Below are 16,325 nucleotides of genomic sequence, written 5' to 3'. Positions count from 1 at the left end.
AAACAATAATATAAAAACATTGAGGTTCTAATACAAATTGTGCTCATGGCTTTCTAATCTAGTACAGCTGCCGTTTTGTGAAATAATGGATGATAGATTACTAGATACTAAATTATTAAACAAAAAACACTACAGAGCAGCAGTAGGAATATGTGAACAAATCAAATATATAAAGGACTAATTTACTCACAGCTTGCTCAAGACAAATTAATCATTTAAGTGTCATTGTTCCATATACCTTATAGTTAAAACAACTGTGCGTTTTTTCTTGACAGCACTTAAATATGTGCACAGATACACAGGGAAAGAAATCACAAAGTTTTATATACAGTATAATTATGTCACCAGTAGAGCACAGGTGGGACAAAATGTTAATGTCATCCTTTTAAAATCTCTCAGTAAATGATGATAATCTAAATTATACTATCTTCATGTGATGTCCCATACAGCATGAATAAGGTGCAGAGAGTCTGTAGCAGCTGGAAACCAATTTGTGAGAGAAAGAATTAGTGCAATTCAAAGGAACAGAAGTCTCAGCTTTGTTAGAAGAAGAACAATGGAATCCCTTTGGTGTTTGGGAACATGCCTCTGGTTCTGTTCCCTCCTCTGACACGTGTCATTTTGCTATGTTACTTTGTGGTTTACTGAAATACATGCCAATAAACAAAAAGATTAAAATATTCTATTTTGCAGTTTTGAAAGCTCTATCTGCATACTTAAATATAACCTAGTAAAAATTCTAACAGAAGAACGAGACAACATATTTCTGTTAAACCATTCAGTACTAATAAATTGACACAGTTCAGCAGAAATGTGTTTCTTCAAACAATTTTCTGCCTGCTCTATTTCTAATTTGGATTTTGGATTTTACAGATATTTCTTGGGGGCGGGAGGTGCTGAACAAATTCATTTACAGGGCTAAGAACTGACCATGCTCAACAGGGAAAGGAAGAGAAAAACATTCAGAACCACATTTCTGAATTTCACAACATCATTCTATCAAGTAGGAAGGTAGTCAGGGACCACATTACCAACTTAATTGATTGTCCTGCCCCTGACAGTCTACAATAATCGAAGTTTCACAGGAATTTGGAACTATTCATTCAAAGAATACCCACCCTTTTATTTACCCAGAAGGATTAATTTCCATGCAAAGGGCTCGGTGTGCTTATGGATCATAGGTATATGATCTGGACTTCAGTTTATAGCAACTAAGGAATTTCTCCAATATAAAGTTAGAAAATGAAGCAATTTAGGTCATATAAAATGCTAACATTCTGTTAAATTAAGGCATAGATTTCCACATAGAGACAACTGAGGGACATTAGCTTTGAATCAAAGTAGATATTTATATCTTAGAAGAGTTAGTGTTGCAAGAAGTTAGGTAGGTAATTTGTATAAATATATGAGGGTCTCACAGCACATGAAGGAGTCTGTTGTGCTCCAGTTTTACCTTGAAGCTATTGATGGCAGCCTAGGAATAGATACCAGGAATAGGTTGCAGGAATAGCCTGCAACAGACTTTCAACCTTTGCTTTCTTTACACTATTTTTTATTTACCTCAGCCCATTCTGTAGAACCCAACAACCCAAATTCTTCTGCATCCCAGCTAGCAAAAATAATAGTTCGCTTTGGTCTCCAACCTGCAAGCACAGAGTTAAACTTGAGAATTCAACTTAAAGCTAGAAAGTCTAGTGAAAGGTCACAGTTAATTGAAATAACTTTAAAAAAATAGCACTTCATTGATATAGCAGTAAAAAAAAAAAAAAATAAAATAAAAAAAAATATTCCGCTTTAAACTCCTTAGAGGAACGTATTATTGCAGAAGCATTTCTAGTTAATGCAATATTTTCATTCCACACAACTAAGAGGGTACTATTACACTGATGAGAGACACAAGGGAATAATCTCAGTCAACTAAGATGCAACGCTACCTATGCATCACTTCAATGAATTTGTATCTTTCGTAATGAGGGATACAACTTTCTGTAGAGGCAAAAAGGTAACACAACTTCTTATGAGAACATTCAATAAAGTTCCTCAAAGTTGTCGTTTTTCATATCTATCATTTTATGTCTGTAGTAAGTTACCTTCCATCTTCATTTTACCAAAACTCCGTACAACCTCTTGCAGAACAGCTGCACCTGTAGTTGGATCAATACCGCCAAATACCCAAGAGTCTCTGTGACCTCCTAAAATAATATATCTGTCTGGAAACAAACACAAAATATCAAACCTTAATTAAAAATGCAGTTAGGTTGCTTATACTTCCTCCGATTGCACAACTACTTGTGTCAAATGAAATATGAAGTTTAATGCCCGTGTTACAAATTTATGTTTAAGGTAATCTGCAGTCCTTCACTTACTCTACTGAAGTATGTAAACGAAGACAAGAAATATTTAATGCATTATTTTTCCACTTAAAAATCTTCCATGTATATGACTTGCTGCTAAGTATCAACACTGAGGTCCCAACTCATCACTAGTTTCTGTACTTTGCATTGTGTTAATTTTTGCAAAGGCAAAATGTATGAATGATGTAAGGGGAAAACTACTGTAAAATGACAGGTGTCATAAAAAAATTATCTGACTTCTGTCATTCTAGCATTCCTATTCAAATATATTATTGGAAATGACAATGAAAAATAGTGTAATGGGAGGGACAAGACAACTATTAAAGGTTTCTCAGATTCCATATTTTCTGACTATCTGAAAAACTTGAAGTTTCTTGCAACATGAGAACAATTTCACCAAACACAAAATGAAGAAGGAATTAAAATCCTCAAGCAGCTGATGCTCACCTGGTTCTACAGCTCCTCTGAGGATGCCAATGACATTGTAAATTCGTGCTATTTTATTGTTTGTATGAACATGCATTCTGACTTTTCTGAAATGAAAAGCAATATGTAGTAACCATTTCTGAAAGAAAAGGCAATAAAAACGCAACAAAATAGCTTGTAAGCCAGAAAGTCTGTGCTTCTGTTCTGCTTTGTGTGTCGTGCTACATCAGTGGCCCACTTTTTATCTCAGATTAACCTGCTGACAGAAAAACTCCTTAGAAACAAGTCTATGAAGTGGGCCAATCTATAAACTTTCAAACATTTACAGAATTTATTGAATAGTTATTTATGAGAGTCAATTGCATAATTGTGTATTAGAGGAGTAAACTGAAAAGCACATACAGTAGTTAAAAATACATTTACGTTATGATCAAAATTATAATTGTCGATATATATGTTCTTATAAAGAATAGACTTTGGGTTTGTAGTACAATTCAGTGTAATAAGATAGAACTTGGAGAGAAAGTAATTAGAAATATTCAGCCATTAATGAATTGAAATCTCTGTTTAGAACAGCAGATCTAAGTGAAAAAGATTTGTCAATCCTCCATCCTTCCCACACCCAGCAAAATCCACTTGTGAAATTTTATAAAATACAAGGCAATTAGGAGGTATTAGGAGAGCTAAAAATAATGTAGTATTCAGCCCCTCTTAACCTGTAGAAGAAAGTAAGTATCAAACAATGCTTTTTTGTGAGTCTGGCAAAACACCAAGGGTTTCAGATTTGAAGTTATCTTTTCAGCAGCAAATCTGCGTAGCTGTCAAAATCAAAACCCACTTCAGGACAGCTACTGGAGCTCTGCCCAGAAAATAACTGACACCAGTGCCTTGAGCATGCATTTACTTGCACACTTTCCATTTTGATATTGAGGCACTCTGAGGAAGAAGTATATGTAGAATTAGACCATATTTACAAAAACTGTTACCCTATCAAGCACGAAGATATTAAATAGTGTATTCAAAAATATTTCCTATGTATAAGTTTTCGGGGTGAATCATTTTGTTTCTTTTCTCACTGTTGCTCTTCAAGATATTCCGAACAGCATCTTAGTTACGTCAGATGTGTTTTCTTACTTACTTATGCCTACTTTATTCATTTTCAGCTAGTGGTAAAGCAGAGTAGAAAAGAATAATGATCAATTAAGTCTTTATAAAATTATATATTCAGACATACTCTTGTTTTGCAGGAATGATAATTTGTGATAACTACATTACACACTGTTCATTGTTCATTCACTACCAATCCTCATAGAATATCTCATGTAAACTGAAAGTATTTTTAAGTGAAAAAGTGATAGAAATGTGATCTTTAGCTTTATCTATTGCAGTTTATCAGCTATAAACAGCAAAGAATGCTATGACAGTCCCTGGTAGCCAGTCACTGATAGCTAAATACAGTTTTTAAGTGGCTTAGTCTGCTAGACAGTGACTCTGTTAGTGCTGGAGACCTGGACAGTTGTATTTCTCTGTTGGAGCTGAAAAACGTAAACCACAAACACAGCATCGCTGATCCAACTCGTGAAAGGCCAGCTCCTCCCAAACAAATTAATAAGATATATGTGCTTTGGGCTCTTCCATCCTGTCTAGTGAACTGGTGGAGCCACCATCCCTGGAGGTGTTTAAAAGATGTGTAGATGAGGTTCTTAGGGACATGGTTTAGTGCTAGAGTTAGGTTATGGTTGGACCTGATGACCTTGAGGGTCTCTTCCAACCTAAATGATTCTATGATTCTATGACTCCCAAGTCATTGACAACCTTCATAGACTGGAGTTCACAGAAACACTAGGAGGCTTCCAGTGGGCAAGGGAAACATGCGTAGAAGAAAACTACTGAATTATCATTCCTTCTCCATTTGACTGTTAGAAGCCAGTTGTTCTATTGCCCCCTTGGTTATCAGAAACAGAAGAGAAAGACCAAAGCTTGGAGGAGGAAGTTTAGGGTTAATTCAACAGTATTAAAACATGTCTACTTACTGTTACCTAGCCATCTTTAAAAGGACCAGTGAAAAAAAGTCAGAACCTTAAAGTAATGATTAAAGTTAGAATGAAAGGGCTGGACCTATGCCCTGTGAATCTGTATATCCACTGACAGTGGGGACACTGAGAAAAAACATAGTTTTGATAATTTGTTTACAAATTCTAATAGCTATCACCAAGTGTTGCCCACTCAGAAGAAAGTAAATTTTTCTAGAATATCTCTAGATGTATTGTTTCACAGTCTTTTTCTTGTTGAGATTTTTTTTTGCAATATTTTATAAATAGGAAAACATTAAACCAGACCTTGTAGAAGCGTTTCCTGCAAATCCTGGCCCTATGTTATATGGCACATTGAGACTTCCCTTCCAGCTGCTGTCTGGAGCTGCAGGTCCTCCCATTGCACTGGCAAGTGAAAAGTAAGACAAATGTAGTTGACTAGTAGGCTAAAACCTTAAATTCCCTTAATGGTTACTTGCACCTAAAACAAGGTCAGTATACAAAGCACTTAAAAACATTTTGCCACAAACAGGTTGCTTTGGATTTTTTGCATTTTCTGAAGTACACACTACTACAAAAGAACTACGAATACAAGTAACAGCGTAGATCTTACCATCTTAGTATAAAAAAATTTGCTGTACATTTTTGAATACTGACTTCTAGTGAGGAGGTCATACATATACTCACCGCAATAACACTTCTGCATCATGATATCCAATGGGATGAACTGGGATTTTGGGAATCCCTACACCTTCATTAACTTTATACCTGAAAGTGTACTCTGAGAAACCAGAACAAAACGTCAAGTTTATAGCGTTCTTAGCAAGTTTCACCAAACTGGAAATACATTTAAACAGTGCAGCCACACAGTAGCCACAAGCATGCATGACTCTTCTCTTTTTAATTCTTAGCTCACTTCTTAGATGTTATTTCTAGGAAACCAAAATGTAATGACAGAGTCACAAGCTCTATAGTGCATCTGCCGAACTGTGTAAGAGAAGACCTTATGTTTGACGTAAAGTTAGATTTGCTGTCCATCCATACGATTACACCTCCTCCAAGGTGACTGGGGGGCAACCAAGCTGGTATGTGAGGTGAAGACAGCCCCTGTGTAGTCTGTTTACAAGCTGTAGAGAACATCCACATATGCATTTACCTATGTCAAAGACCGTCAATGTCTTGCCAAATCTGGTGGGCCTGCCACATACAATCTATCTCTTTTTTTCAGTATGGTGTTGTCTTGTGGCCCCAACAATGATCACATGGGCCACTGAGCTTTGCAGAAGCCCCCCTGTGTTCCCATCACACTGGTAGACAGGACTGGTAGGCACCTTCAGATTGTGTTCAGGATGCCTACAAGGACGAGACAAGCACACGGTGCCAATTTTCGAAAGACTCCAGGCTACAGTTATTTTTAATACAGATATTTTACTGCCTGTAAAGAGGATTTTAAATTGTTTTTCTACTTGGAATTTAGGAGCAGCAAGGAAACATACCTCCAAGCAAAGCTATTACTCCTCTTTGATGGTAGACTATAATCTAGTTTGAACTGGTCCTCTTGAGAAACACAGGTATTTAAAAATGTCTATAAATTCTCAGCCATTTTCTAGTGCTTCACAGTCTGTAAACCTACACATCCTGCTTTTCTAAGAGTTACAAAAGTGGGCTTATACAAAGAAAATTTCCTAAATACTTGCTTTCTCTGCCTACCTCTAAAGCAACCAGTTGAAATGACATACAGCTAGAACTTAGTCTGCAATAGGATAACTAACTAATGCTAAAAATAGTTTAAAACAACATTTGTATTTGCATCTGTATAAAAAAAGTGATTAATTTCTAGTGCCACAATAACTTTCAGCATCATTTATGAAGGACTCAATGGCTGAGGGTTCAGAGCTTTCACTCACCTTTTGCAGGATAACCTGGTGTTAGAGGGTCCCCAGCCCCATTCAGGTTTAACACATTCCCACGCTGGGCTCCTCCACCTGGAAGGTTCCAGCCATCTGGATAAGCACCTACTCCTGGGGCGCAGTAGTCAGCAGGATCTGAATAAAGTATGATCCCTTGGGCTCCTGCTAGTATGGCATTTTTAACCTGTGAAATTATTTGCTTTTAAGAAATGCATTTTTTTTTTTTCTTTTTTTCCTCCATGGGGGCATAGCCTTAGAAATTGTGTGTGTGGAAGAGTGAAAATGTTCACAGACTCCTTATCAAATACTTACTTCTTCAAAATACTGCAGTTCTATAGATGAAAACTATTAGAAGCTTTGGCTCTACCAACTACTCAGTTCCCTAAATTAACCTTTTGCCAGAACTGCCTAAGGAGTTTGCAGTCATCTCAATCTCAGGAGATTAATACATTCATCTGTGCTTATTGTTTTGGAAGTTATTCTTAGAATGCAGTCACAATGGACATATTGCAGGCTTCCTTCTGCTCCTGTGTTCCTCATTAACTCCCTCTAGCTCTACCATGAGCAGTGTCTGACCCACTGAGGAAAAAATAAAACACAATATTTACTTTGTTTCCTCTAAAAATCTTCCCATATCTGGCAATGGCAATCTTTCCTGTACAGTTAATTCCCATTTCACGCTCCAGTTTAAAAAAATCTTCAGTGCGGCCATAATTCACATATACCAGATCTGCCTGCACAGAAAAGAAGAGCAGTTTCAGGGCAACTGGTCATTAAACACATAGAATCACTGTTTTTAGAAATACACAGTTTTATTCACTATATATGATATAGTTTTGTTTTTCTGTTTTTGTTTGTTTTTTGTTTGTTTGTACAAATAAGAATCTGTGCTCATACAAACAATAGCAAAAGATTTCCATAATATTCTATAGGAGGCCTTGGCTTAAACTGCTGGCCTTTCTATATTATCTTTCACTGAGGTTGTAAACTAAACCAATGTCCTTTGCTAAACTGACAAACTTCTGTGGCCATGAAAATATAGTGGTATTCCTTGCATGCACAAACATTCATTATTATATAATTTAACCTGTGCAATGCAAAGCTGTCCCTGACTTGGCCCTCCATGACGAATTACCAGATTAAGTGAAGCTTTTGAAGACATTTACTTAATCTAAAATGTTTTCCAAATTGATTTACATGTTGCTATTTCTACTTAAGGCTTTGGCAAGCCCTCTCCATATGATTGAGTAACGTGGAGTAACCTGAAATGTATCCAACATTTTCCGCGAAGATAAAGGTTTTTCACTTGTTATGTGATTCAGATTTCTAGCAATTTGAGAAAGCATTTTTTCTAATAGGAGACCTCTAACCTCCACACAATATGTGGCCTAGCTGTCCTTACGTGTTCTCTTATACTAATAGTTAATTAAAACTACTACAAGAAATATTTTTTAGAAGTTGGAGCAACCTATCACAGCAAGTGTTTTGCAATATATGACTTCAGCTAATTATACTCTAACATATATTTTTTTCTTACCTCTGGTACTCCTTGTCCTGAAAAAGCATTATACGGTGGTAGTATATCAGTAACATTTTCATACCCCTGCGGTGGTGGTTCAAACAATGATGTATTGAAAATCTATCAATAAATAACAGAAGTCTTTGGTCAAATACACCACCTCCAGGCACAAGATTGTACTCTGAGCTGGGTTATTGCAAATGATATGCTACTTTCTATAAATTGTTAGCAAAAATAAAATTCTAACTAGCATGCATAAGTTCAAACAAAAAAATAGCTAGGGTTTTGAATAGAGATGTAAATACTGAGATAGATCACTTGTTAGAAGATGCTCATCAGTTGCTGACTGAACCTAGGCAAAGATTAGCTGAAAATTGTCACCAGGTGGTGACAATAAAGACACCCAGTTCATCCATGAAATCACACATTTTTGTGATTCCTCTCACCTGCATTATTACTCCTTTTTTCACCTCTTTGCTAGTTATGCTCCAGTCCAATGTGTTGCCTTTCATCACTACCTATTGTAACACTCATGTTGCCTCCAAGTTCATGTCCACCCTGTCTCACTTCATCAGATTATAGCCGAAAAACTATGTTAGGAAGTTTCTGGAAAAATTTCTTAATTCTGTCATCCCTAAGCTCTATCACCTTCGAGCACTTATTCCTTAGTTTCTACAAGGGGTCTTCATCCCTATCTATGTGCTATGATGCTTCTCTGGCAGCCCCATCTCCTCTCCTTGCTCAGGTTCCTTGTCAGATTTTGCACCTACTTCCTTAATTATTATTACTGCCAACACCAGCTTAGGAGACACCATAGGAAGCCAGTAGGATCAGGTTCAGAACAAATGAAACAAAGCAGTACTTCATACAATGGGTAGGATCTATGTGGCATTCCTTACCTCTGCATGTTGTGGAAGCAAACATTTTACAAATGTTCAAGCAGAGTTTGGACAGGTACTTGGGAGAGAGATCTGCTGAGGGTTACTAAGTGGATAAATACTTGGAAAAGAAGTCTACTGAGGATTCTTAAAGACAATAGTTGTACTGTGCTCAGAGAACTACTGAGCTGAAAACAGCTAGACACTGGAAGAATTTAATTCCTTGAATGCATTTCTTTGTTCTTAAACTTGTGCATACACTTAAGGCTGTTTATGTAAACAGAATATTGGCCTAGATGTATCATTAAGCTGAAGCGCTGTGGCCATTCTTACACCTCATGGTCTATTGGTATTAGTAGTAGCCTCTCCACACATCCCTCTCTTCTGTATGAAGCACTGAGATTTCAGCCACTCTGCTGTTCTGCTGCACACTCTGGAAAACCATTTGTAAATATGAGTTCCTGTTGCACTGGATTTTTTATCATATTATAAAGCACATGCTGGGATGAGTGGGTGGGAAAAGAGAGGAAGACACTGTTTCTTTAAAGAAGTCTGACATAAATATAGTTTAATCCTTAAAAAGATCACCTCATTCCCTTCATCATCAATTACTGAGATGTAGTTTGGCTCTTTTTCATTTGGGTATGAAAGAAGTACATCGTAATGAACGAGTTCTGCTGAATCCAGTCCAAATTCCTTCCACTGGCCTTGAATTTGTTTGGCAAGAAGAAGATTCTGTTCAGTTCCTGCGAGGTGAGGCAACTTGGTAAATGAGCTAGAATAAAATAGAAAATCACTTGTAAGCAGCAAATGCATAGGAGCACAATAGTGAACTTGGATCAATGTGTATAAAGCTTATCTTCAAGCCACATGCATGGAAAGTAAGGTCTTATAATTAAAGTTTGAGCTGTATAACATGATTGTTTATCAGAGTCTGCATCAACATAAGCATAAAATGAAGTCAGCGTAGAGGATCTTCCCGAGGCCTCAAGATAAGTCAGATGAACCTTTCTGTTTGCATAACAGAAATAGCCACATCTACACACAAGCATAGGAAATCAAAGACATTCAGCAAAAGAACATGGACACTATGCAAGGAGCAGAAGTAGGTACAGAAAAGGTACATATTCAGAAAGGAGCCCTCCAAATAATTCTGATGCCTGATGATGGGTTGGTACATAGTTGGCATAACAGGTACTAATACATTCAACTTGAAAATCATTATGTCAAATCATCTGCATAGACTCCGGGTTTTTTTTCTTAATCAAAAGCCTAAATAATATAAAACTTCTTATCAACATTTACATCCAGAACAGATATAACACATAATGGTGATAAACAGTCAGGAACAAGATCCAGCCCCTCTCGGCTGCCCTACAGAAATCTGTCTACAATTTGTTTGGCCCAGTGAACAAATGAGTTATGGTGAACACTGATCAGCCAGCAGGGTACTAAGCACCAGCTATGAATTCCCAACAGGTTACTTGTTAATGGCTGCCCCACAGATGTCAGATACCATTAATTACCATAAATCAGTGCTATCAAGTATTATGATTAGCACGACCTCAGCCTGTCAGTTCAGACTATTTTCAACCCATCTAACAACTTCTTCAGTTCGAGCTTCCTCAGCTTCCAAATGAGATGATGTCCAAGGCCTTGTCAAAGTCAAGCATGTTACAGCCACTGCAACATCTCCACTGATCACATAGCCAGTCTTTCCTTTGCAGAAGATAATCACCCTGATCAGAGTGATCATATAAACACATAGTAAAAAACGCTGGCTGTTTCTATATTCATGTTCTTCATTTTTTAGAACAGGCAACACATTCCAGAAGGATGTCTGGTCACACTTCCAGGGACTGAAGTGAAGCTGACCATCCCACAGTCTCCCCAGGTTGTCCTTCTTGCTTGGCTTCAAGATTATCAGCCCTTTCAGCCACCAGGAACCTCCTTCAATCACCAGAACTTCTCATAGGCAGCAGCCTTGCAATCACAACATCCAGGTCTTTCATGTGAATCCTGTCTGGCATTTGAATGCAAATTCTCCATGTAGATCACAACCTTCTGCTCTCTGCTGTTGTCTTTATCTCTCTTTAAACTATGAGGGTATGTACTGAGTTTCATAAGTAATCTTTGCCAAAGCTTGTTGCCTGTCTTCTTCTTGCACCTTAACTCTCTAGAGTACTTTAGGTATCTTTTAATTCCTTAAGTACTCTGGTTTAAATGCTACATGGGCCATCAGGAAATAACAGGTGAAGCCTTTTAGCAGTCTGTATTTTCTGGTAGTTTCTCATAGGATCTTTTCTCCACTGTATAAAAGCAGATTTAGCAGTCTGAAAAACTAAGAATATGGATCAAAACTCTCAAGCTCACATTTTTTCTGCTTTTAACAAAGCTTTTGGATAGTCTATTAGCATATTTTTTTCTGTAGTTCCTGCTTTTTATTTGAACTTAGGGAAAAAAAAACACCAAACAGTATGAATATTTGGCCCATCATCAAAGCAAGCAGACAAACTAGACACCATTAATACCCTATAGACAAGGAACTTCAGCATGATCGCAGAGCTATTTCATGCTGTCATCAGTCTCTGTGTTGCCTGGACTCTCACTCAAAAATAATCTTCAGGAACTTTCCAATCTACTGAGAGCAACAAACACAAAATAGGATAAGGCCTATAGACTTAAAAAAGCAAATTGATGTTAGAAATGAAACGATTTGGTTTTAGAATAAATGTACAGAAAATCCGTCAACAATCCTTTGATGTTTATGATGCAGCTGCTGACTTACATGCTGAATATTAACATGTTACTAACCAGAGGTTGTATTTGTTAACTTTTTGTCTAAGTTGTTTGTTCTTTTGTAGAAGATATGTATCTTCAATGCATGAGAATAAGGTGGTTTTTTTTCATTTCCACTGAAATGCACAGCAAAACAAGAGGGTTTTATATATATTTAGCATTTTAGAGGTTTTGAAAGAACTGCATGGATACACTAGGATGCAAAAAAGTATTTTTAATAACAAATACATCATGCACGACTTAACCAACCATACACATGCACTGCGCTTGTACAGGGCCCTTCACCTTCTGAAACAGAAGACAGGGTATAATGGGAACTCAGGCACCCAATTAATGGGACATTATCCAGTTTGGCCACACTACAGGAATTACCAGTTGTAACTATACGTGCAATTCAGTGTCATGCAAACTTTGTAACGTTTTTAATATATTCATTTTCTATTTAGACTAATTGGTTTATTAGCCACTCAAATTGAAAGTTTAAGCAGACACTGGACAGATTATCAATCAAATGTAATAAATAGCAATCAGTGTATCCCAAATACAGTAAAATCATCCCAGTCTGAGACAAAGCAAAGTTATTTAATGTTACAGCTCCAGACACCTTAGAGGAAAAAACAGACACTTATACTGCATGAAATGAAGACTATGGAAAACCATTACAAAAAAGCATGTTAAATACTGACAATAATGGAGCTTAAGGGAAGTACTGTTACCAATACAAGCACTCCAAAAAGGTGACTTCAGAAACAGCAAGGGGTGGACAGAAGGGCTGTGAGTTTCTCCCTTCCTCCCCCAGAAATTCTGCACAAACCAAACACTTCCAAAGCATCTTAACAGCTCTGCTTTCAGAGGCTGTTCCTTGGAGCTGATGTTATCACCTTCTGGCTTTTGTGTCTGCTAAAATTATTCCAAAAATCAAGACACACAGGGCTTACCGAAGGAATTGCTTGATGTTTTCTGCTTTCATTTCAGCCACAAGTTTCTGTCTCACATTTTGATAGACATCTGAAAAGTTAGGGTTTTTTTCATTCGGTTTTGTAAGCCATCCTGAAACACAATTGAAAAGCTTCCTACTTAGCAAGAACCTGAGTCCTCACATATTTGAGCCCACCTGCAACCCAAAGTACTGAACAGCCTAATTAAAACCATGAGGATGAACCAAGCTTAGAGCACCCTCTATCAGTGTTTTCTGGCTTAGGCACAGAAGTGAAACAGAAAAGTAAAATACATTTGGTTGACTGAACTGCAAAAAAGGTGACCTAATTAAAAGAGCACATGCTCTGAGCACTGGTCCCCTTTTTAAGGCAGATTCATTTCTCATTAATTTCAAACTATAGTTTAAATTCTCAGTTAACTGGTTGCAGTGGGAGGACTGAACTTCTGATGCTCATTATGAAATTCCCTTATTTAATTTATAGATATATTTAGAATTATGTACATAAGCATATTTAAAGTGACAGTCTATGACTCAACAGTCACCCTGCCAGCATTATAATAGTTACAGATTTGGGAAAAGGTGGGGATAGTCTATTTAATAATTAAAAGAATAAAGTTAACTGTGACCCTAGTCAGTTTTAAAAAGTTAAAGATTTTTCAGTTGACGTAAATCTGAAATTAGAGAGTATATCAACTATATGAATTTGTCTTAAAAAAAAAATACAAATCCTTTTACTATTATAGCTAGAAAATCCCTAACTGGGAAACTTGTGATAATAAAGCAAAGTATATGTGCTGTTGAATGCACGATACCCGTGACGTGTTAGACTTAAATGCAATTGTAGTAACTCTCTGAACACAACAGTGATACTGGATCAGATCAAAGGTCCATCTTTCCCAGTGCTCTGTTTGGGAGCATGGCCAAAAGCTGATGTTCAGGGAAATGAATAAGAAGAGCACACGCCAGAAACTTGCCGCTCAGGGATCACCTAAATCAAATGAATGTTTTTTTATATTTAATAGCCTTCATGGATTTTTCTTTCATGCTTTAGCTTTAGGTGTGTGCTACAACACAAGTTTAAAAAGGACAGATGCAGATGTGCAATTTTAGGCTTAAAAACAAGTGCTGCAAGTGACTGCTGAAAATAATCTAACATTCTAGTGGAATTCATTGTACATGATGGAAAATTCAGCAACTCCATGTTTGGCTGTCAGTCAAAACTCCTCCTCTGCCCTTTAATTTTTAAAATAGCAACTGAAAAGAGCATTTAAATAGATCTGCAGTAAAAAAATCAGGAAATACTATCAAAAGTAATAATCCTGAAGGTTTTTCAATCACAGTAGTCTCAAACTCTTAATCTCTGCTCTTTGAAAGTCTGACTGCCCATTATGGGAAGCTGTCAGTTCACCAGGGCTCGTTTTTGGCTGAAGCACACAGCCATTATACTCCTCTCTCTCCCTAAAGACAAAAAAAAATGGCTGGAGAGAACAACCTCTTAGAAAAACTGTGGGACGTGTTTTATAACACCCTTAAAAAGCAGTAGAAGCTCCCTGATGGGGCATCAGTCACATCAGGGCTTGCACATCAGCATCTGCAGAGGGCGAAGGCCGTGTGCTGAGCCCGGGGTCTTTGTACTCACCTGCAAGAAAGCCCAGCAAGAAGCAGCCCAGCAGCCCGGGGCAGCCCAGCCACACGCAGAGGGTGGACTTGCTCCTGGCCATACCGGTGGCTTTACAGGCTGAGAGGAGAGCAGGCAAACAGCTGCCTTAGTCCTCCTCCTCTTTCTCCTCCTCGTCCTCCTCCCACCCTCAGCCTCAGGGCTGTCCCTGGTTTGTGTGATTCTCAGCTCTCCTCCTGCCCAACCAGCCTTAATCCCTGGATGACCACAATATGATTTTCTGAGTGCAAGAAAACACTTGCATTTTCTTAGTCTCACCCCACAAGACAGCCTGTGTGTAGCTGTATGTGTATCTCTGTGACAAATATGCATCTAGACTGTCCACTAAGCAATGCATAAACACTATTTTAAAGGCTATTTTCTATTAATTATTACAATTTTCTGTTTTTGAAAGTTCCTGTTTTAGGCTTAATCACAATCAGCATTTGTTCTCGTAGAAGCAGCCAAGAGATGAAATGGAGGACGGGAAAACTTATTTTCTCCTTACCAAGGAAGCACTGAATTGCTCCCCTTTGTAATTCATGGTTACATTAATCCTTGGCAAGCGATTAATAGTTAGAGCAGCTCAGAATACAATTGAGATTAGCCAATGGGGACTTCTAGACATCATTCAATTTGCAGCTGGGAAAACTTGCAAAATGATTTCCTATATTCTCTAGCTTTTTATGTTTTGGATTACAAGGTTATTAGTTATTAGTCTAATTCAGCCAAATCCATCAGTATCTCACGGGAAAGTACACAACTTCAACCCAGGGAATAGTCAAGATATTTTCATAGAATAACAGAATAATCATATTTTGCACAAATTTACCCTACGCCTACACATCACTCCCTGCTGGTGAGTTCCTGCACAGCAATGCAGAAGCCAAGACTGATCTTTCTGGGACTGAGGACCTGCCCATCTGAGACCAGTTATCTGGCTGAAGACAGGAAAGCTTTTTCTGGGAGCCTGGACATGCTCCGAGTTCTTATCACTCACTTCCAAAAGAGTCCAAAGTAGATTAATGTTGTTAAAGAAATGGCAGTGCTCCAAGTATCAAAACTTTCTTAAATAGACTAGATTGAGCTGAAAATACTCAGAAACAGCTGAAAAGACTGGTTAATGTCCTAATTACTTCACTAAGGCATTTCAGAGATTAGAAAAGAATGACACAACATGGGTATTCTGCACCAGTCACAGCCACTGTCTTAATGATACATCTGGATGTATCTGTTCAAATGGTAAGCACGTCCAGTCCTGTCATTTTTTTTTCTGTCATTTCCCAACTGCTTATAAGCCATCACAAATTCTGAACAGCAAGGACTTTTCACATGAACATCTTGCTTGACATATACAAACCAGATGGAATTCCACCTACAGAATTTATAAAGAATGAGCATATTGTTGTATTATTAGCATTTATATAGCACCACTGGTGTAGGACTGGCACATAATAGGCAGTAAAGTGACAAGGGCTTTTGGAGATTACTGTCTAAATTAGACTTCACATGATGAAAACATCAGTGGAGGAAGAAGGTAAGAATAGCAACGGTGAGAAAGTATGAAATGTATTTATTTCTATGCCTACATCTTTTTAAAGAGATAAGGGCATTAGCAATGCTGAGGTTGAACAATAGCAGGAACCAAGCAGCTTCTACCACTTAAAATACAGTCCTAGTACTATTAGTTATTGGTTGTGGCACGTTCTTGCATTCCACAGATTGGCTACTGGTGGAGTATATTATATTCCATAAGACTCATCTCTTTTTGAGGCACTTCCTGACCAAATCAAATCCACATAATTGGAC

The 16,325-nt window shown here is 37.5% G+C and overlaps 1 protein-coding gene across 1 annotated transcript in view; it reads right to left on the bottom strand.

Moving 5' to 3' along the window:
• LOC139825420 (N-acetylated-alpha-linked acidic dipeptidase 2-like) overlaps positions 1 to 15,525 on the bottom strand; it is a 34,484-nt gene extending 18,959 nt beyond the window's left edge. The window contains exons 1-11 of the mRNA XM_065832631.2: positions 14,499 to 15,525; positions 12,858 to 12,969; positions 9,709 to 9,895; positions 8,261 to 8,362; positions 7,332 to 7,457; positions 6,721 to 6,907; positions 5,501 to 5,594; positions 5,120 to 5,218; positions 2,802 to 2,887; positions 2,091 to 2,210; positions 1,561 to 1,643 (exon numbers count right to left, since the gene is read on the bottom strand). Coding sequence (XP_065688703.2) covers positions 1,561 to 1,643; positions 2,091 to 2,210; positions 2,802 to 2,887; positions 5,120 to 5,218; positions 5,501 to 5,594; positions 6,721 to 6,907; positions 7,332 to 7,457; positions 8,261 to 8,362; positions 9,709 to 9,895; positions 12,858 to 12,969; positions 14,499 to 14,580 — 1,278 coding nt within the window. The 5' untranslated portion in view covers positions 14,581 to 15,525. The remainder of the gene's footprint in view (positions 1 to 1,560; positions 1,644 to 2,090; positions 2,211 to 2,801; positions 2,888 to 5,119; positions 5,219 to 5,500; positions 5,595 to 6,720; positions 6,908 to 7,331; positions 7,458 to 8,260; positions 8,363 to 9,708; positions 9,896 to 12,857; positions 12,970 to 14,498) is intronic.
• Between the last annotated feature and the right edge of the window lie 800 nt (positions 15,526 to 16,325).

The sequence above is a fragment of the Patagioenas fasciata genome, chromosome 1 (assembly GCF_037038585.1).
Source record: "Patagioenas fasciata isolate bPatFas1 chromosome 1, bPatFas1.hap1, whole genome shotgun sequence".
In the NCBI taxonomy this organism is placed as follows: Eukaryota; Metazoa; Chordata; class Aves; order Columbiformes; family Columbidae; genus Patagioenas; species Patagioenas fasciata.
Note: the sequence above shows the minus strand (reverse complement) of the source record. Positions and strands in the feature narration are given on the sequence as shown.